Here is a 21,875-nt window from a genome sequence, read left to right on the forward strand (position 1 = left end):
AATCCAGCTGGAGGTAAAACTTAGTTCTTCCAATTATATCAATTATCAAAGTTATCCCTTGCTGTCCTGAGCCTCCTTCCAGACAGAATCAAAAAGATATTAAAAGGTCAAAATAAAAATGAAAGGAAACTCCAATGAGAAACCGAGTGACTTCAAGCACTGATTAAGGTTAAGTATCTTAAGCAAACCAAGATAACTTAACTTCTTTTAGCAGCTAAAAGAGGAATCTCCTAAAAAAGGCAGGTCAAGCACTAGTCCTAAAGAACCTGCTACATCTAGCAGCCAGGAGACTTCCTCTTCCCTCACCCCAAAAAGTTGAGAGTATATTGAAAAATGTAAGCTTTGTATTAATCTGGAAAATCTGGATCCAAAGGAGGTATGGAAACACAGGATTAGAAAGCAAGAAAAAGGAGACTGCCTTTCTCTAAAACTATGGGGGGAAGAAATTAGTAGAAGAGTGTGTAGGGAGGAAAAGCAGAGGAACTCACAGATCCATTTTACTTTTCTCAGGGAAGAAATACAAATACCAATTTCATTTCATTAAAAAAAATTTATTTATGTGACCTCATTTTTTAAAAATAACATCTCAGAATGCTCCTCCACCTGATTCTTTCATGCAACCAAAACTGTTTCAGATTTTTAAAAACAAAAAGATTAGTCATTTTTTTCAATATAACAGGTATCTGAGAACCTTTTGCATAGCAAAGGATGAAGGCATTTTATAGTTGGTCTTTATTAAGATACATATTTCTTTAAGGGAGATAAAATAGGAAGTAAAAGGTACATATATGTTATGTGTCCATCTATGTACACACAAACACATTTATATCTGTATATAAATGCACACATATATGTATATTCATAAGTTGATATGCATATCTATGTGTACACACACATCTATGCATGTATACACACACATATATGTTCTTTAAAAGTGTATCCCTCATTTCAGACTATGTAAGACCAAATATCATGATGAAAAACTTTTAATGATACATTTAAGTAAGAAAGTACACAGAACTATATATCTTTAATTACTCCACATGGGTTAAAATTTGATAAAACAAATAAGGACTAATATGGGTCTTGAAATAACACAGATTATTCAGGGAAAAAAAAAAAAAAAAACTCTTATCATCAAATGCCAGAAAGTAAAGATTAGACTGAAATTGATCTACTACGTGTAATTAAATCCAAAGTATGCAATTTATCTAAACTTAGCTGAAAATAGGCCCAATATTAAACAAAGGGGAGGGAAGACCCTTTAACAACATAACAGAAATGAGGCCATTGCTTATTTGAACCAAGCAGAGAAGCCATGAATCCTCCCAATAATAAAGTACTAGAAATTCATCCCTGGGAAACATTCAATATCTGGAAAATCTTAAGGCACTAACAAAATTCTAATTCTTATAGCTCACAAGATGAAATGCTTAAAGATAAATTTTTTGGGAAAAAGTCATCACCCATATAATTGGGTAGAGTATTGCTTGCCTTCTCAGTGGGTAAGGGAGGGGGTGGACGGAGAAAGAGAATTTGAACCTGAAAAAATTTAAAAATATATATAAAAGTCAGTATATATTTTTTTCTTTCCAAGACTTCCGGCCCTTGTTAGCAAAGGTTTCCCTTTTTGTCAGCAAGAAGCAACAAAGTGATTCTTCAAGTCCATAAATACAACATATTACGGAAAACAGGGAGGCTTGAACATTGTTCCCTAACCAATTCAATGATTAAAAATACCTGAAAAATTGCACATTTCCCCTCAGCTAGCAGGTTTACATAATTTAACCCCCCCCCCCCCCCACTATGCACACAATGATGGTAAAGCTGGTGACTAGTCAAAAATGCTTGTCCTTGAAGATGGTTTTCATTTTTTTATAACTCAGTTGCCTCTCAGACTTTAGCACTTTTCTAATATTGATTCTCAACTGTTGCATGCTACCTTCCACACAAAGTCTCTGCCTTCTTTCTAATTCTGATTCTTTGCTGAGATGATTTGGGGAGTTCACCTGGAACAGAGATCAACCTTCTAATAATAGGGCTTAAGATTATAACTCACTTACATTAGTTATTAAAGTCCCCTGGCAGCAAATTTGAGCCACTAAATACTTCAGTTGCTACTTATACTTTGGAATGTCCAAGATAATTAATCTACCTTATAAATCCTTGGAAAGGAAGGCTAATCGGTACTTCTAGAAGTTAAAAGTAATTCTTAATGAAGCCAAGTGAATTGAAAGAGTGGCCATCAGAATGATTTAAAGCTAGAGAGCTAGTGATTAAGTATGTTGTATCATTCCCCCACCAACAACTGAAATGCCAGAGGAATTTTTCAAACAAGGAAGACTTAAAACACTTCCCAAGTCCTACTCATGTACTTGATGAGAACAGAATGCTTCCAGAATCACTTACTCCTTTGCACTGTAACCACGGACAAAACCCACAGCAAACCACAGCGCTGAAGCAGTTCACTAACCACGATTCCTCATCTTCACTTAACTTTCTGAACTTGAAAGCTCAAGGTTTAGTGTTGTTTTCTGGAGAACAGATGCAACAATCAAGATGGCAGGTATAAACTGACCAAGGTCCAGAAGAGTGGGAGAGTTAAAACAGAACGTCCTGTGGCCATTCTTGTAGTGTAGCCAGTTGTTTTACTTTGTGGCCGCTCAAAGTCTGTTTCTCCAGTGACTGATAGTGCTAAATGTTGAATTAGGCTTAACTCAAGTTTTATGCCAAGTCATTTTGGAGGATTTCCCCTTCCTCCAATGATAATGATAATGATAATAATGATAGCTACCATTTACACAGCGCTTTTAAGATTTAAAAAGCACCTTACATAATGTTATCTCATTTAATGCTCACAACAATTCTAGGAGGTAGAGACAGGAAGACAAGAATTAAGTGACATGCCTGGGAGTCACAGAGCTCATGTCTGAGGCAGGAATAGAACTTAGGTCTTCTTGATTCCAAGTCCAGCAGTTCATCCCACCAATCACCAAATTTCCTCCAAATATGGTGACTTAAAAGAAATTTAAATTAAATAACAGTCCAGTTTGTGTCCTTTGTTTTATCTACAACAGCCTCTCTCCGAAGAACAATGGTCATTCATTCAACATATCTTATCTTCTTAGCACAAGAGATCTTATTTCCCTCACTATTAATGGTGAGATGAACAGAACTGTACAACTTGTCTGTGAAAAGAAAACAGTATCAGAAATACACAAACACTAATAATTAACTTTGCTAAGAATATTATTAAAAACTTATCTGGATGGATGTAGTCACTTCTCAATTGGTACTACTTCCATTCTATATATGAAAAAACTGAGACAGAAAAATAAAATCCCTTGCATAATTGATGGAATTGGGATTAAAACAGAGGATTTCTAAATTACTGGTCCTGTTTTCTTCCCACTATGAATACCAGAAGGATGACATGAGAGACATTTTCAGTGCTGTGGATGTTGAAGCTTATATGGCCTTGCTACAAATACCAACATTAAAGTGTGCCAACTTTGAGACACTGGAAGATATCATAGGGAAGTAAAATGTCTTCTGTGACAACATGTAAATGTAGAGTGGCATTTCTCTACTCACTATTATTGTCCACCATCCATCCTTATCTTAATGTTGTAATTCTGGAATTGGCTTCCAGTATTGACCTCAAGCACAGACTGAGGCATCCAAGTGATCTTTCTGCTGAGGTTCTCAGAAAAGTGGATTGTTATGGAACATGATAATTTAGGGATAGATGATGACTTTCTCCAGGGAATAATCCTGAATAAATGATCAATGATGCTAATTTGCCTTGTTGATTTTCCTTAAATCAGAGATCCAATACTGAATGGACTAAAAAAATGTAGGTTAATTTTGGCCCATTTTTCCCCTGAAAAGAGAGAGATCTTATGAACTGATAAACAAGGTATTTTTTTATAAATGAGTCTTTTAGAAAAAGTTCTTTTTTCTTGCTTGAATGTTTTTAAAATACAGTCTTAATTTAAGACAAAATGGAATGTTTTAAAAATTGGTAAAGAACATGTACACTTACCATTAAAATGAAGAAATAGAAAACCCACATCCAGCCTAGGTTGTCCTGAATCAAAGACACTAAAAACTGAACATAAAAGAACAGATTACAATATGATTGTGTATCCGTTATTAAACTGAATGGCTAAAGTGAAGTTTTCTTTTAATGCCCAGTTTTGAGAGCCTGATAATTCATTCCATACATAAAAGTCTTTTCCAACCCCAACTGTCTCTTATCAGGCATGACAGGTAACAATTATTAGTTCAAAAGCCTTAATTTTGATCTGCTTCACCATTTAGAAGGACAAGATGAAGATTTTCAGACAACTTTTTTCCTCATTTAAAATACATTAAGCTATATAAACCTTTTCTAGTCTCATAAGTTGGTCTCTCATTTTAAAAAAAATTTACATTTAATTTTAAGATGCAAATTTTCTCCCTTCATTCATCCCTCCCCATAACCATTGAGAAATTAAGAAATATTACACAAAAGTTATATAAATCATAATTCTGCATTAGTTCTGTGCCAGGGAGAAAAAAAGAACAAGACAAAATAAAGAAAAAAATAGATTTCAATTTACACTGAATCCATTAGTTCTCTATCTGGAGGTGAAAAGTATTATATTGATCAGTTACTAAGTCTTTCACAAGTGATCATTTTTACAATATTGTTATTGTGTAGATTTTTCTTCTGCTTCTGTTCAGTTCAATTTGCAATAGTTCATATAAGTCTTTCCAGATTTTTCTGAAACTTCGTCATTTCTTACAGGACCAAATTTAGTTATTCCACTAATTTCAAATAGCATAACTTGTTCAGATATTCCCCAATTGATGGGCATCTTTTCAATTTCTATTTCTTTGTCACTACAGAAATAGCTGCTATAAATATTTTTATGCATATGGATCTTTTTCTTTGTTCTTTGTTCTCCATGGGGCAGACTTAATAATATATGCAAAGGATATGCAAAGACCGCTCACTTTTTAAGTGTATTACATAAACTAAGGATTTCACTACCATTTTATAGAGTACCTTAAAAGTCTTGATAGAATCTTAAGCTTTAATAACTTCAGAATTTCTGAGAAATTATAGCTTTCAAGATTTCTGTGACCAAAACGCATATATGGCTTATTTAGCAATAATATGCAGGCTATGTAAATATTATGTGAAAAAGAGAAGGTGCACATCCAAAGCCCAGTTAGCCATGACTGAGATTTGAAAAGGTCAGTCCCCTATTTCATAATACATGCCTCCTCTATCATCACTGCAAAAAGCTTTGAAAGAGAAGCTCATCCAGCCCCTGCTGAAGTTTGAAAAGGCTTATGGTTTCACATAAAGATTTCATTTGAATTGTCAGCTTCTGGGCCAACTGTGCGTATATGTAGTTCTGTGCATATGTATATTTGTGTGTCCTGTTCATCCCTCTGGCCCTACTTTTCCTTTCCCTCATTGAAACTGGTTCATCCTTTCTGACTCATCCTACATGGATTGTTACCATCATTTTACTTCTCTTTTTCTTTTACTTCTGGCATTTGTCTCCTTTCTATTTCCCACCCAAAGCTTCCATTATCCCTGTAATTCAAACCATTGCTCAAATCTTCACTTCTATGCTGCCTCTACCTGATTCTCCTCATACCCCTCTCTCTCATCAAATGCCACTTAGTATTATCTTTTACTTAGCTCTCTGTATTTGCAGAAGAGTGTCCCTTTATCCTAAACTTCTTTCTCTCATTCTTCCCCCGCTTGCCCTCATATTCATGATTTGGTCCTAAAGGAAATACAGACCTTTCTTCAAAGGCAATAAACCTCAAAATCCTCTCTCTTTCATGGACGTCTTATTTCTCCCCATTCCTCAGAATTCAATGGGAAATACTTTCCAGTGTCATGTCATCATTAAACTACCACCATCTCTCACTTTCTCATCATTTAAATGCCATCATCTGTTTCTTATTAGGTAGAAACCATCTATCTCTTCAAATAACTGATATTACAATCTACCTCTGCTTTGGTCCCAATCCCATTTTCTTTGACGATGTCAGCACTTGACTTGAGTTTAGGGTATTAACAGGACATTCAGGTGTAAATGTCCAACAAAAGTTAAAGATATGAGACTAAAGCTCAAGAAAGAGATGGATACATAGATCTGGGAATCACCTGCATAAAGATAATAGTTGAGTCCATGGGAATGAATGTAATTAGCAAGGGAGAAAGTACAGGGAGGAAAGAGGACCAAATGTCACTCATAATTAGGGGATCAACAAGAATAATGGTTTCACAGATAAAAGGAATATCAGGAAAGAAACAAGACTTTTGAAGTCTTTTAAAGAATTTGTCGGTGAAAGGGAAGAAAAATAGCATGTGAGCTCAAAAGGATGGCTAAGAACATGTGTGTGGGTAGTAGAGGCTGGCAGGCAGAGAAAGAAAGGGAATGACTGATGCATGGGGATCAAGATCCTGAAGGAGATGGAAGTTCAAAGGCATAAAGGGAGATCCTCATTCTCAGAGATCAGGGGAAAAAAGGGGGAGAAACAATGGACTATAATAGGTTCCTATTATAGAGGAAAAGAGGAGAGAATGAGGGACTTATCTAAATGGCACTGTTACTGTAAGGAGCAGGATTTCCTCACAAGTCACAAGGTTCTGACACCAATGAAGATTAAGAAATTGAACTCTAGGATACTGAAGTATCACATAGCGTAAAGATGAACTTCTCCATCTTCAGAGATGTACTTAATATGCTTGAACATTAACTTTTCTTTGGTAATCTCACCTGTCCCACTGCTGCTCCAATACTCCCAGTTCCATCAACAATTCCTGTAACTGTGGCCAGAGCTTCACTGTTTCCTTGTACTAGCTCCTGGTGACCCAAATCCGCAGAAATAGCAGCACTAATCATATTAGAGGGTCCTCCAATGAAAAACCCTGAAAATATAACAGGATAGTTTCTGATAAGTCACAGAGTCAAAAAGCAAATAGAAAAGGAGGGAAGGGAATGAGCATTTATATAGCACCTCTTATGTGCTAGGTACTGTGCTAAGTGTTTTATAAATATTATCTTATTTGATTTTCAGAACTCTAAAAGCTAAGCACTGTTCAGGGTAATCCCTAAAATCTCAAAATATAATCCTCATTTTCTGACAGAAAAACATTCTAAAATAGAAGCAAAAAAATAACAAGAAAGTAAAAATAGCAGTGCCTTCATCTTCAGCTTCTAATTTTCCAAGATTTTTATTTTCCTCAAACTGATCTGTCCAGTTGAACAAACACTAATTGAGGCCCTATGTACATGTCACTCGCTACATACTAAGGGAGATACAACATGAATGAAAAAAATATTCACTAAATGCTGACTATACAAAAAGCACTGTGACAAGCACTAGAAATACAAATAGGAAAGTGGAAATGTTCATATCTGAACAAGGGAAACAACGCACATAGGGAGCTTTTAGTTGCATGTCAGATAGGAAAGGTCCCATGGTCCTCAGAATACAGTAGCAAAGCAGAGGGTAAAACATCTTCAAAGTCCATTTAACCATATCCAATTCTCCCACTGAATTATTTGGCAATGCCAGACTGTGATAAGAACTTTCTTTTCTAGAATGTCAGCAACCATGACTACTAAGGAGGCAAGAGCCATAGTCCTGCTATCAAGAACAACTCATCAGCAATTGGCATTCTTGGTAGCAAAGATGGTAGGTTCCTTCTTCACAGGTGGAGGCTGTGGATTGGAAATGCGGGTTACTATTGTTCCAAGGGCTTTAGGGCTCAGAGTCTTGTGATATCTCCATCAGTGATTGAGTGTGAATAGAAGTAGGGTCTTCTGTCTCTCAAAAGTATCTTGCTTTTTCAACTTAGCTGTCTGATTTGCTTGCCCCAGAAGTAGCAGTTAAATATAAGAAAGATATGGTTTTTGGACTCAAGGGGTGCATATGTGGTGGGAGAGTGTTGAAAGGAGTAGGATACAAATACACAAATACAAAGAAAGCAGTAACATAAATTGGAATATGAATGTGAAAAAGATGAATCATGAGAATCAGAGAAGATTCCATTAAATCAGTAGCATTTGAGTTGTGCCTTGAAGAACAGATGCTGGGGAAGGATATTGTAGGCAATGGAAATGGCATAAGTAAAAACATAGATTAGATGACTTCTAAGGTCCCTTCCAGCACTAGATCCTATTATCCTGTGAGCATATGGGGATAAGAAAATAGGGGATAAAAATAAAATGACTAGGCTAAGATAATGCTGGAAAAATAGTTTGGAGGCCCACTGTGAAAGGCCCACTTTGAAAACCAAAGTAAGAAGCCTCCAAATTCTGAACTCCCTTCTTTTAAATCATATGAAATCCAAATATATAAAGAACTCCCACAGTATGGTTTCCATAAACTATAACATAGATACTATAATACTATAGTAACATAATAACATAGAATACTATAATACTATAACTAAGTAAATCACTGTATAGTCATAAGTAGACAAGGTGACTAGGGTAGTGACATAGGGACCCAAACTAAATACCTGTCAAAATTCAGAGGCCAATGGGAGCACCCTTCAGCAACACAGAAAAAAAAAAAAAAAGCACTAAATTAAGAATTAACCACAGGGAAAAAAAAAAAAAAAAGCACTAAATTAAGAAGAATTAGTCAGAACAGGAAATTCTCAGCTTATCCTGAGCTTCATCTCTCAGCCTGCTACCCCTTGAGTACTACAGTACCCCCACTGTTGACTAATTAGCCTAAGATTTCTTTCTTTTTCCCAAATTAATTTGCCTTTAAAAAGTTGATTTCAAGGTACTTTTCACACTCCCATCACCTCTGAGTATTCATTAGAGAACAAGAAATTCTGCTGGTTTGTCCAATATAGGTCACATCCTCACATCCTATTTTCAAAAACACAAACCTACACTTATAAAAAATTCTAATTTACAAAGCCTTCTGTAACTAAAATGCTTCCAAATCCACCAACAGTTAACCCATTTTAAGCAACAGTCAAAATGAGAAAATTCCAGTAAAATGAAATAATTTGGATAGCTCCTCGGAGTGTGCTTCAGTAGGATCTCATCTATGCTATCAGGATATGCAACAGTTCCTGAAATAAGTTTACCAGCAACACCTTATGACCACTTCACTGACAAGCCTCTTTCTTTTGTATCATAAGGCTTTAACAGAAGGGGGCATCTAAAGAGAGAAGCATGCATTCAATAGAGAAAAGTAATTAAGCAAACAGAGGGAGATGCTATTCCTCTAAGAATCAGTAGTATTCACACAACAGCTCTTGGTCAAAGACCACCTTAGATGTATCTGGAATTCTGTGTCTGTGGCAGGGGTAAAGCAAATGTCAAGGTTGGGGGAATTGGGCACATGTTTGTCATGTTGTCATTTATCTTTAAAAAAAATCTTCATGCAGCTTGTATATTGGACTAAGTTGGCTGAGTATGTTGTCTTGCTGATAGGTATGTCCTACAAGTTTTACAAGCCCAGAGTTCCCATTTCTACATATGGTCTCCATTGTTAATCTGCATATTCTGTTTTATTCCAAAATCAGAAGAGATTGGGTACAACAACTGCATAAGAGATGCCTAAATTGTAACAGATTTGCTTTTAGATATCAATATAGACAGCTTCTATTATACCCATAATTTTCTTCTTTCACAGTAAATTAGGACTTTTGAGCTAAAAAACAAAACAAATCAAAACAAAAAAAAACTCCATTTTACAGATGAAGACACTCAGAATCAGATTAAGGAATTTGTTCAAGAACAAAGTGCTAACTAATAGATTATTAAAAGTTAAGCTGTACCAGAACTTTATAAGAATTTCACATCTGCAGGTGAATGAATCAAGACAGATAAGTAGTATATATACTAACATGAATATTCAAATAAGAGAGGGAGTATGTATGGTTTGGGGCCATGGACCTCACTGATATGGATAATATCAGTGTGATAATGATTACCCTTGGGTCACTACATGGCGATACTCAGAGAGCATTTACTATGTCTATACCACTGACAGGAACTCTAGGATGCAAAGGAAAGGTGCCTAGCCTAACCTGAATCCAAGCCTGGGAGTCCCGTGTCAGCTACTTGTCTTCCTGGGCTCAATTTATCTAAGAATCAAAGGGCAATTAGAGAAAAAACAATAAATTTGGAGTCACAGAACTCGAGTTCATATCTAATTCAGTCACTCATGTCTGTTAATGAGGAAGTTAATTCTCCTGTCTGGGTCTCAGTTTCTCCATCTCTAAGAGGCATTTTTCAGTTTTAACTCGCAAGAGTGCCTCTGAACTAAGCTTCCCTAAAAAATTCAATTGCCTCCTCTGAAAACGATAGGGTTTGATTACTTGGCTCTTCCACCTCTACTGATCCAATATTTTAATATGAAAGATCTGGTTGCTGGAGGTGAAAAGATGAGAATTTTTGTGAGGAAATCACAACTCTGTCTTGTGGCAGGAGAGGAAAATTGGGAACTATTTGACATGTGCCCCAACTTGAAGGCAACAGAGTTCAAATATTCAGAAGAAAGGTAAATATTATCCTATGATCTAAAATTTTGTAAGGAAGGTCATTCCAGGAGAGGTGGAAAACTGAGAAAGAAACCTAGGGATGCTAAGGAAATGAGCAAGAAATAAATAGGGAGGTTACTCTGCACAGAGATTTTGATGTGGATGCCCAGAGAATTTATTCATTTAGATTTTTAAAACACATATGTAAGACTGAAGAAAGCAGGAAAAAAAACCAACCCTATTATTTAAAAATAAAAAAAGGGAAAATTACCAAGTCACAGAATAATCTGAGTCTTCCATGCAAAGGCATTTCCTCATAGTGTTTGAATGTACCCAGTCATGTATGACAACTCTGTTCTTCGGTCATCCAAGTTCACTATCTGCCAGCTATACCTTCCATATACTCTCCCTTCCCTCCACTTTCCATTCTCTAGAATAAAATTTTCTTTCATAATCACTTCTCTACCTACTTATGATTTTCTCACTTTAGAACGAAAGCTATTTGAGGGCAAGCAATGTCTCTTAAAAAAAAAAAAAAAAATCTGTATTTCTAACCTAAGTGCCTGAAGTATAATATACAATTAAATGCTTTTTCATTAAACCATGTGAGATAGAGGGCTGCTTTAAATTATTTCCAAAGGAAATTCTGAAATTCTCTAGTACTGTCTTCATAAAGGTGGAATTGCTTAGAAAGTTTTTGTGGGTTTTTTTTAAGTAGTTTCTATCCCCCTCTTCCTATCTCCTGTTTAAAGGGGAATCATTCCCTTCAAGTCCCTAGCAAATTATTTCCTCTCATTTCACTCACAGCATCATTTATTTAACACAACATCAACATCTGATGCAATAACTAATCAGGGAAAATTTTTCAAATCAATATATTACTAATGCTGACATTAGTCCTTTATCAAAAGGAATCTTGTTTTTTAAATGAACAAATCACCATATACTGTTTGCAGAAACATAATTTGGATGAGTGCGCATCTTTCTTTTCACTTAAATGAAAAGCTACCATTAAATAAACTTGTGACATAATCCAAATTACCAAATGAGAAGATACACCTCTCTAATATTGATAACACAATGATTCTGATCAAGCATACCATACCTGTAATAGTCATTAGAAGTGCATTAATAGTCTTATTGTTTGGAGAACCTGCAAGAAATAATGTTTCATTAATGCATTGGCTTTTAAGAGTTCCATCTGTCATAATTCAACAGCATTAAGACCTAATATTCCCTGAAGTTTGCTCACCACACCCCCACAGAGTTTGTAAATTGTCAAGATCCTGCCTCTTCTTTTCTTCTCCCTCTCCTGTTTCCCCCACTTTCTGACTGGGAGTCTTCTACCTCTTGTTGTAAGTCATAAGTAACAAGACTTCTATACACCAAGAAGGAACTTCTCCCACCTCAACATTATCTTCAAACATATATACCACACCTACTAATTACATCTCTTCTCTTTGGAAACTTCTGGCCCTTTTATTGTTTTATTGGCTGCAATGCTGACTCTCTAGAGCCTGTCCTTAAACAAAGCATGTATGCTAAAAAGAATGCTCTTTTTAAAAAAATCCACAAAGCCATGAGATGCTAGTTTCCTCCAAGACAAAAAACAAAACTACATGATAGTTTTTCCAGACATTTACAATCAGTTGCAAAGGCACTATATTATCCCTAGGTAACCTGCTTCAAGGCAAATTCCCCCAAGCTGGCCTCAGATTAAAGGCTAGTACTTCTTCAAAGTCCAGAAAAGCACTTTTTGTGCAAAGTATACTTACGGCTATATCCAACCAAGGACCCAATTGCCAGAATCAGACTTCCAGCAAGCACTGGTGCTCTCTTCTGTAGCATGTCAGAGATGAAGCCTTGTAAAGTTCCACCTTCAAGTACAGAAAATGGATACATTTTAGAAACATTCTCAACTTTATTCTATTGAGTCTTCTGAGGCTAGTATGTATCTTATTCTTTTCCATCTCATCATTTAGGATCATTCACAATCTGTCCATCTAAAAATATGCTTTATGTTCTTGGAAAACTTTTCTTATAAATGACTTCTTTCACGGAAATTTCCCAGAATGTTGTTTCCATGAAAACTATGATGATGGACACTAACATCAACCCAAAAAACTGCCCTTGTTGCTGTACTTCTAAAGCAAATGCATATGCTTCCTGAGTTTTCTTTTTCACTCCGTTTAATAAAAATCTACCAAGCAAGGAATATAAATGCAGCCATTATGACAGTTGTTCATAGCCCAGGGATGCATGGGAAACCAGCTGAAGTGATCCACACCCACCAAATTCAACTTTTACAAATAGCTTCAAGTTCTAGAAGCTATAAACTCATCCAATTATTTCCTCATCAGCAAGTAAGGCTGAAGCACTACTTTAAATCACAGGGAAGCAACAAAACTAATCCTTCAGCTTATGGCCTAAGAATGAGCTGGAAATAGTTGAAATGGAACAGGATACCACTTGAGGTAATATCTTTTATGTGCTCAAAGCACTTTCTGATTTTATCAATTCTAAATTTAAATTTTTTAAGGGGCACTCATGATCTCTTTAGTTGTATCAGTAATCACCTATTTAAAATGTTTTAACTGTTATGAAGAGACCTATGCCTGCTGATTATGGACTGTTTTTAGTTGAAACTGAGTCCAGCACCTCCACCCCATTAAAACAAGGTCCTTAAAATGAAGGACCGGTGGAACATTCAGGAAGGTTCCCCGCTGTTACTATTTTATTGCTGTTTCTCTAATCTGTAACTAGATCATTATTTTGCCTTTTTCTGAGAAGGCTGGAAAAAATGGCCATAATCATTCTACCTTTGATCTAAAGAAACAAAAAATTAACTATAGTGCTCTGAAATAGCATTAAATAGGAAGGAGGAGGTTATTACACTCAAAAGAGCAATATGATTTAAAAATAATACTAACAAGCTAAGTCAAAGGAATAGTTTAATAAATAAGAGACCAAGGAGCTTCAAAACAAAACAAAAAACAAACAAAAAAAACAACCCCATTGATTGTTTTTAATTCTCCTGTTCCTTCCTAGGAGAATTTTTCTTCCTCAGAAGGATTTGACTATTTTCTGGAGCTAGAAAGATCTAGAAAACAGGGCATGCAATTAAAAAAAAATTACACTTCATATTATTTAAATTATTTTTTTCTAAAAATAGTACAAGAAATTAAAAACATTTTCCAAGCGTACCTATAATTCCTCCAACATCATACCAAATGGAGAGTTTGTCAGCTTCAGCCTCTTTCCATCTAAAGTTGTTGCTCAAATAAAAGGGCAGCCAGAAGAAGAAGGAATAATTCACTAACTTCAAGCAGGCATAGGCCAGGGAATACTAGAAAAAAATATTCAACAACCAATAAAGAATAAAACACAAAAGGCAACTTAGTAGTTTTTAACATGATGGTGTTAAGGCCCAAAAGTATTAGAAATTAAACACTTTTGCAAATCCTTACTTCCTAGCTTTATCCCATTCTTCCCCAACACTCCTTATCTGCCCCAGCTTCTAGAGAAGCATGGGAATGTGATGCATCATTAGTAAAGGATATGTATCCAACACCTTTATTTCACATTTGGCCTCCTCCATTACTTCTTTCAGCCTTCTTGAATGAGTACACAGCAGTGGCTGGAGTCTTCAAGAAATGGCACACATATCTATACTATGATTCAGAAAGATTACAGTATCTCCCCCTACACACACATAAATAGTACATACTCATAGCAATATACTCATATATACATAGCAAGCATGTGCAAGATAAATCTATTGATTATGGTTCTATTGTAAGAAGCAAAGTAGTTTGATTTTCCTAAAAAGGTTATATAATAAATATACTTGGATACTATAACTAAACAATAAGTCAATCATTAAAAGCATTAGTTATTAAAAATAATTCTATAGTAATAATTTCTTTTTTTCTTTCTTTCTTTTTTTTTTTTGGCAAGGCAATTGGAGTTAAGTGACTTGCCTAGTGTCATATAACTAGTAAATGTCAAAATCTGAGACCACATTTGAATTCAGGTTTTCCTGATTCCAGTCTAGTACTCTATCCACTGTGTTATCTACATGTCCCCAGAACAGATAATTTAAGAATTACTGAACAACCTGAAAACCATGATCAAAAAGAGCCTAAATATCATATTTACAGAAATTAAGAAAGACTACCCTGATATACTAGAACCAGAAGGTAAAATAGAAATGGGAAGAATCTATCAATCACCTTCAGAAAGAGATCCAAAAATGAAAACTTTCAGGAATATTACAAATTCCAGAGTTCCCAGGTCAATGAGAAAATAATGTAAGCAGCCAGAAAGAAACAATTCAAATATTATATTCAGAATAACACAGGATTTAGCAACTTCTACATGAAAGGATTAGAGGATTTATGATATTCTGGAATGCAAAACAGCTAGGATTTCAACCAAAAATCACCTACTCAGCAAAATACCCAGTATCATTATTCAGGGGGGGAAATTGATATTTAAAGAAATAGAGGATTTTCAAGTACTCCTGATAAAAAGACCAGTGTTGAACAGAAAATATGATCCCCAAATACATAACACAAGAGAAGCATACAAAAAGAAACAGGAAAAAGAAATCATAAGGAATTCAAAAAGGTTAAACTGTTTACATTCCAACATAGGAAGAAGATCTTATTAAGAACTTTATCACTATTAGGGCAGTAAGAAGAATTATGCATAGTCAGAAGGCAGGTGTGTGAGTTGGCTGTGATGGACAAAAAAAAACAAAATTAAGAAGTGAAAAAAAGGGATGCACTGGGAGAAAGGGAAAAGGAAAAGTAAAACAGGGAGATAAGCTCACATAGAGGAGTTTTTACAATGAAGAGGAAGATTAGGGGAGAAGAAAGTAAGAAGTGATGTGGCAGGCAAGATTTGCTGCATCGGAATTGGCTCGGAGGGAATAACATACACTCACAGTTGGGTATAGAAATTTATCTTACTCTAAAGAGAATTGGGAGAGGAGAGGAATAACAAAAATGGCAAAAGGGCTTGTGGAAGGGAGAGAGGATTTGAAGAAGCAGTGGTCAAAAACAAAACATTTGTGAGAAGGGACAGGGTAAAAGGAGAAGGGGAGAGCAAGGGAGAGAAAGAGAATATAAACAGGAAAACAGACATTACTAATCATAAATGTAAATGGAATGAACTCACCCATAAAACAGAAGTGAATGGCAGGGTAAATTAAAAACCAGAATCCTACCATATATTATTTACAAGAAACACACTTAAAGCAGAGACACACACACACAGAATAAAAATAAGAGGCTAGAACAGAATCTATCATGCTTCAGTTGAAGTAAAAAAAAAAAAAAGATTAGTAATTATGATCTCAGACAAAGCAAAAGCAAACAGATCTAATTAAAAGAGATAAGCAAGGAAACAACATCATGAATTGGAAACTGAGAGAATGCCCATCAACTAGGAAATGTCAAGTAAATTGTGATATGTGATTGTGACAGAATACTATTGGGCTTTAAGAAATGATGAAGAGAATGTTTTAAGAAAAACCTGAAAAAACTTATGTGAACTGATGAAAAATTAAATAAAAAAACCAGAAGAACAATGTACATAATAACAAAAATATTATGCAGTGATCAACTGTGAATGACTTAGCTATTCCCAGTCATTCAAAGATCCAAAACAATTCTGAAGAATCTATGGTGAAAGTGCTATTCACCTCTAAAGAAAGAACTGATAGAAACTGAATGTCGATTGAAATATGTTATTTTACTTTCTTTTTTTGTCTGTTTTCTTATACAATGACTAATATATGAAAATGTTTGCATTAGAACTATGCCCAAAGGGCTATAAAATTGTGTACACTCTCTTATCCAGCAGTTATTACTACGTCTGTATCCCAAAGAGATCATAAAAGAGGGAAAAGAACCCACATGTGTAAAAATATTTGTAGAAGCCCTTTTTGTAGTGGCAAGGAACTGGAAACTGAGTGCATGAATAAATTATGGTATATGAATAGAATATTATTGTGTAATGTGTATAAGAATGATGTGTAAAGTGAGTTCAAAAAAGCTTGGAAAGATTTACATGAACTGATGCTGAGTGAACAGAGTAGAACCAAGAGAACATTGCACACAATAACAAGATTATATGAAGATCAACTGTGATGAACTTGGCTCTTCTCAATAATTTTGTGATTCAAGCAATTTCAATAAACCTGGGATGGATAACGCCATCCACAATCACAGAGAGAACTATGGAGACTGAATATGAATCAAAGCACTATATTTTCACTTTTTGTTTATTTTTCTCATGGTTTTTTCCTTTTTTGATCAGATTTTTATTGCACAACATGACAACTATGAAAATATATTTAAAAGAATTACACATATTTGACCTATATCAGATTACTTGCTGTCTTGGGGAAGGGAGAGGTAAGAGAAAGAGAGAGAAAAATTAGGAACACAAAGTCTTACAAAAAAGAAATGGTGAAAACTATTTTTACATATATTTAGAAAATAAGATATTATTAAAAAATTTTTAAAAATAAAAAATATCTTCAAAGACAAAAAATGTTTTGCATGATTGTATATGTATAATTTTTTTTTTTAAATCAAATTGTTTGTCTTCTAAATGATAGGGAAGAGGAGGGAGGATGGGAAAGAATTTAGAATTTAAAATTGTAAAAACAAAGGTTAAAAATTGCTTTTACATGTAATTGGGGAAAAAAATAACAATTTCTTAAAAAAAAGTTTTAGCATATTAGTTAAATAACTAGCATATTAGTTAAATAACTCTGGCTAAACAATACCTAAACACCATATATATATAGTCTGAGAAGCTGGCCTAAAAATATATTTATCTTCTTTCTATTTTATATACATTATTATAGTCACATAACAATAACAAAAATAACAGCTAATTATTATATAACATCTTAGGGTTTGGGGAAATAATACATATTATCACATTTAATTGACAACAATTATGCAAATTTGTATTTAGGCACTAATTCACATTTAACCTTCTCAATGAAAATATTTGTAGCCATTGTCTGGTGAAAATAGTAATAATGGAGTTAATAAGTGTGGTTGAGGCCACTGCAGTGTTTGACTGAATCAAGACTGAAAAATTGGCAGAAAGAATTTATTTAGTTAAGGCATTAGGAAAAGTTTTCCTAACCTACTTCTAGTACGAAAGAATGTGGAAACACTGGACTGCATCATCACCACCACCAACTAAAACCCCCTGCAATTTCTCATTTAGGTTTTAAGCAGAAAAGGCAAAACAAAACAAAACAAAAAAAAAAAACAAAAACACCTCCCAATCTTTTTGGAATATTTGGAGTAATTAAAAAGAGAAGCACTCATAGTGGTTTCAAAGGCAAGCAGTGCTGATCTTCAGAGTAAACACAGAAGGGCAGACATGAAATAGTACTTACCAGCATAACTCCAGGAAGGCAACAAGCCTGATAAAAGCTGATTGCTTTGGGCTGATGGAGTGTACTTATTTCTTGGATTGAATAATTGGGTTCATGTTCTTCACTGTCAGTATTGTGAATTAGTGGTCTACAAGGGTCATCTTCAGAACTTTCTTCTTCTTCAATCCCTGAAAGACCTAAAATGAATAAAGATAAGGCCCCAAAGCACCAAGTTAAATATTGACTATATGATCTTTCTCCTTAACACACACAAATTCCATTAAGCTAATTTACTATCATTTTTTTTTTTTAAATGGAAAATCTTAACTAAAGTAGTTAGAATGAAAAAACATAATTAAGGGAATGATGTATATTAACTATACCTGTTAAAGACAACAGTAGTAGTAATACATCCACATTATATACGTATATATAATGTATTATATAAAGAAGCCTAAAATGACAATGCAAATTATGTTAAATATACACATTTTAAGGGATAGGATGAGTAATTGGCAAACAGATAAAGTCTACTAACACATGTATAATCATTTACAATCTTGGGTTTGGGGTCTTTTCATCTTGCCTGTTCATTGTTCTTATTTTCTGTTCTTGTTCCCTTGATAATATAATTCGAAAACCTTTGCTTGTCAGAATAAGATTAAATTTAGTTTCTAAAAAAACAAAACAGTTACAGGATAAGTAATGTATGCCTCACTCTGATTTCTTTAAGACTCTTGTGACTGAATAAATATTAAAACAGTCTGACATAGATGAATTACCCCTATTTCCTTAAGCTAATCAGATAATTTGTATAGTTGCTTAATGTTAAGATCCTAATAAAACGTTCAGTTTTTTAAAGAGACCTAAATAGACGGTTTATATAATGGAATATCGAGAAATCTACACCAAAGTGTTTTGCTCTTCCTAGGGAGCAATGAAGTAATATGATGATCTAGTTTAATTAGACTATTTTGAGGTACACTTCATTTTCTAGTTTAGGATTTTCCTTTCTGTTGACTGCTGTGGACCTGAAACGGGAATGATTCAAAAGCTGGGTAAAGACCCAACATGTATAAGCACAAAACTTTAACAAAAGAGATAGCACCCCCCCCTATTCCAACAACTCCAGTGGCTCCTAATTACCTCTAGGATTACACATAACAATCCTGTTAGTATTAGACCTTCCTAATTTGGCTCTCACTATCTCTCAATCCTTTAACAGAGTACCTTTCCCTCTACATCCTCTATATTCCCATGACAATGGCCTCCTTATTGCCCTTTGCAGGACATGCCATCTCCTGACCCTGGACCTTTTCACAGCCTGTCCCTAATGTCTTGAATACCCTTTTTACTCATCTCCAGCTCCCAGCTTCAGTCTCAGCTAAAATCCCACCTTCTACAGGAAGCTTTCCTTGTTCTCCCTTATTACATGGAGATTCTTCCTTTGGAGATTCTTTCCAGTTTACCCTATTTGTAAGTATATCTCATATAGATAGCTGTCTGTATGCTACCTCTCTCATTAAACTCATTAAAGACAAGAACTTCTGTCTTTCTTTGTATCTTGAATGCTCAGCAAAATGACTGGCACATAGCAAGCGATTAATAAATGCTTGTTGATTACCTAACTAAACCCAGTGCAATGGGAAGAGCATTGGCTTCACTAAGGAAAAATCATTTACTTCCCTATTCCTATCTTAAGAATTTGAAAAACACAAATCAGGATCACCTTTCAATCTTTCTGTGGACCAATGTGGTCTTTTGGTTATTTCATAACCAGCAGAAGGGGTAGTGTCCCAATTTTTACAGCAAACAAAATGTGGGCCCCCAAGCAGTAGGCCAGATTTCACAATTTTCCCTTTCTAAGAGACTAAATACTTAAAAACTCTGCCCTGAATTTTCCCTAACAGTGAGGAGCTCTGAACAAATCAGACTACTTCTCCTTACCAATTTCTTCTGGAGATATCAAAAGCCCAAAGAAGATAACAATTCCACCAGCAAACTGTATTGATGCTGTTAACAAGAAGGCATACTAGGGAAAAGAAAAAAAGAAAAAGGTTTTTTATATATCCACTATTTATTAAGCAAATATACTTTATTCAAAAATATGCTGTAGCAAACTCAAAAAACATGAATTTCTGCCCTCAACCTTACATTGTAACTGCATGAAAAAGAAACTTACATCAAAGAGAATTAATAAAAGATAGTGCACACTAGATTTCAATCCAATGTCCACAAACTTGTTTTTAGAAATATTTGGTTAACTGTAGTAATCATATATATGCATTTAAAAATATTATTTTGAGAAGGAGTCCAGGGGCTTCCAGTCCAGGCTGCCTAAAGGACCCATGACACACAAAAAAAGATTAAGAACTATATACAGTGATTCTGCAGAAATTTAAAAGATTGAAATATGATTGCTGGTCAAAGTAACAAGAATAGGTTTGACAAGAGATCTAGGACCTAAAGCAGAATTCAGCTCTATAGTCCACACCTAAAATAGATAAATCAATACAAAGACACAGAGGTAGAAATGAATACAATGAATTCAGGAGAATGAGACAGTGGAGAAGATAAAACTGGATAGAAGAGTAAGTTTATGTTGGGAAAAACTAGGGTATAAAGCAGACTAAGAAAGATGGATGCTTATGACAGAATGCTAAGTAGCCCAAGAAGAGGAATCCTGGATTTAAGATTAGAGATTAAAAAGCCATTATCTGAATTTTATTTTTTTAAGGGAGAAAAGTGCTGTGATGAAAATTGTTTCAAAAAGTAGAATGGCAATGTTAAAGGTCTTACTTTGAATCAGGTTAGCTGTCTACAAATCCCATCATAGATAATCAGTTCCATGAGCATGACAAAGTCACAATTTGTCAGAATGTCAAATTTTTCATCTGAAAAAAAGACTATTTGCACTAGCTACCTCATAGGACTACTGTAAAGGAATCTGCAAACCTTTAAACTCTATGCAAATTATTATTATTAATTTGCAATTTTATAGGGGGAGAAAAGGTGGCTTGGGGAAAGCAAAAGCTAGAAGCCAAAAGACTTATTAGGAAACCATTACAGTAACTCTTAAATAAGGTGATAAAACAAGAAATGGTGGCGCCATCCATTCTCTAATGGAGAAATGAAAAGATATGAATAGGTAGTTATTTTCAAAGGAAGAAATCTAAGGTATTAATACCCATATTAAAAAATGATCCAAATCACTACTAGAGAATTGCAAAGTAAAGCAACTCTGAGATTCTATCTCACGTGCATAAGATTGACAAAGATGACAACAAAGGAAAATGACAATTGGAGAAAGCCTGCAGAAAAACAGACACTCTAGTTGTCTGTTGATAGAGCTGGGAGGTAGACTAGCAATTATGGAAAGTTAAAAAGTATCTAAACATTTCCAGATATTTGTTCTCCTGCAGAGTCCCACTATTCAAAAGAAATAGTATCTACTTTCATATTTGTGAATAGGGTCCAACTGAATTCAAGAATCCTTTATGATGTAGCTCATCACCCCTCAAAATAAAAACCTATCTTATAGGGGAGAAGATTCTGGGAAGATGGTTGAAGAGGTCAGAAAATTCCAAGCTCTCCAGATTTCCTGACAAAAACAAGACAAAAATAGAGTTTTGGGGTGAACACAGAACAGGTCTTATTTGTATCTCTAGCATTTAGCACAGTGCTTAGTACATAGTAGGTGCGCTTTTTTTTTTTTTTTAAATAACTTTTTATCGACAGAACCCATGCCAGGGTAATTTTTTTACAACATTATCCCTTGCACTCACTTCTGTTCCGATTTTTCCCTCCCACCCTCCACCCTCTCCCCTAGATGGCAAGCAGTCCTATATATGTTAAATATGTCGCAGTATATCCTAGATACAATGTATGTGTGCAGAACCAAACAGTTTTCTTGTTCCACAGGGAGAATTGGATTCAGAA

At 34.8% G+C, this 21,875-nt stretch overlaps 1 protein-coding gene across 1 annotated transcript in view; it reads right to left on the reverse strand.

Moving 5' to 3' along the window:
* Positions 1-535: 535 nt before the first annotated feature.
* SLC37A3 (solute carrier family 37 member 3) overlaps positions 536-21,875 on the reverse strand; it is a 45,425-nt gene continuing 24,085 nt past the window's right edge. Inside the window, exons 8-15 of the mRNA XM_031939196.1 lie at positions 19,884-19,968; positions 17,958-18,133; positions 13,733-13,874; positions 12,304-12,405; positions 11,634-11,681; positions 6,792-6,943; positions 4,046-4,111; positions 536-3,188 (exon numbers count right to left, since the gene is read on the reverse strand). Of these exons, the coding sequence (XP_031795056.1) occupies positions 3,117-3,188; positions 4,046-4,111; positions 6,792-6,943; positions 11,634-11,681; positions 12,304-12,405; positions 13,733-13,874; positions 17,958-18,133; positions 19,884-19,968 (843 nt within the window). The 3' untranslated portion in view covers positions 536-3,116. The remainder of the gene's footprint in view (positions 3,189-4,045; positions 4,112-6,791; positions 6,944-11,633; positions 11,682-12,303; positions 12,406-13,732; positions 13,875-17,957; positions 18,134-19,883; positions 19,969-21,875) is intronic.

The sequence above is a fragment of the Sarcophilus harrisii genome, chromosome 5 (genome assembly GCF_902635505.1).
Source record: "Sarcophilus harrisii chromosome 5, mSarHar1.11, whole genome shotgun sequence".
Taxonomy (NCBI): domain Eukaryota; kingdom Metazoa; phylum Chordata; class Mammalia; order Dasyuromorphia; family Dasyuridae; genus Sarcophilus; species Sarcophilus harrisii.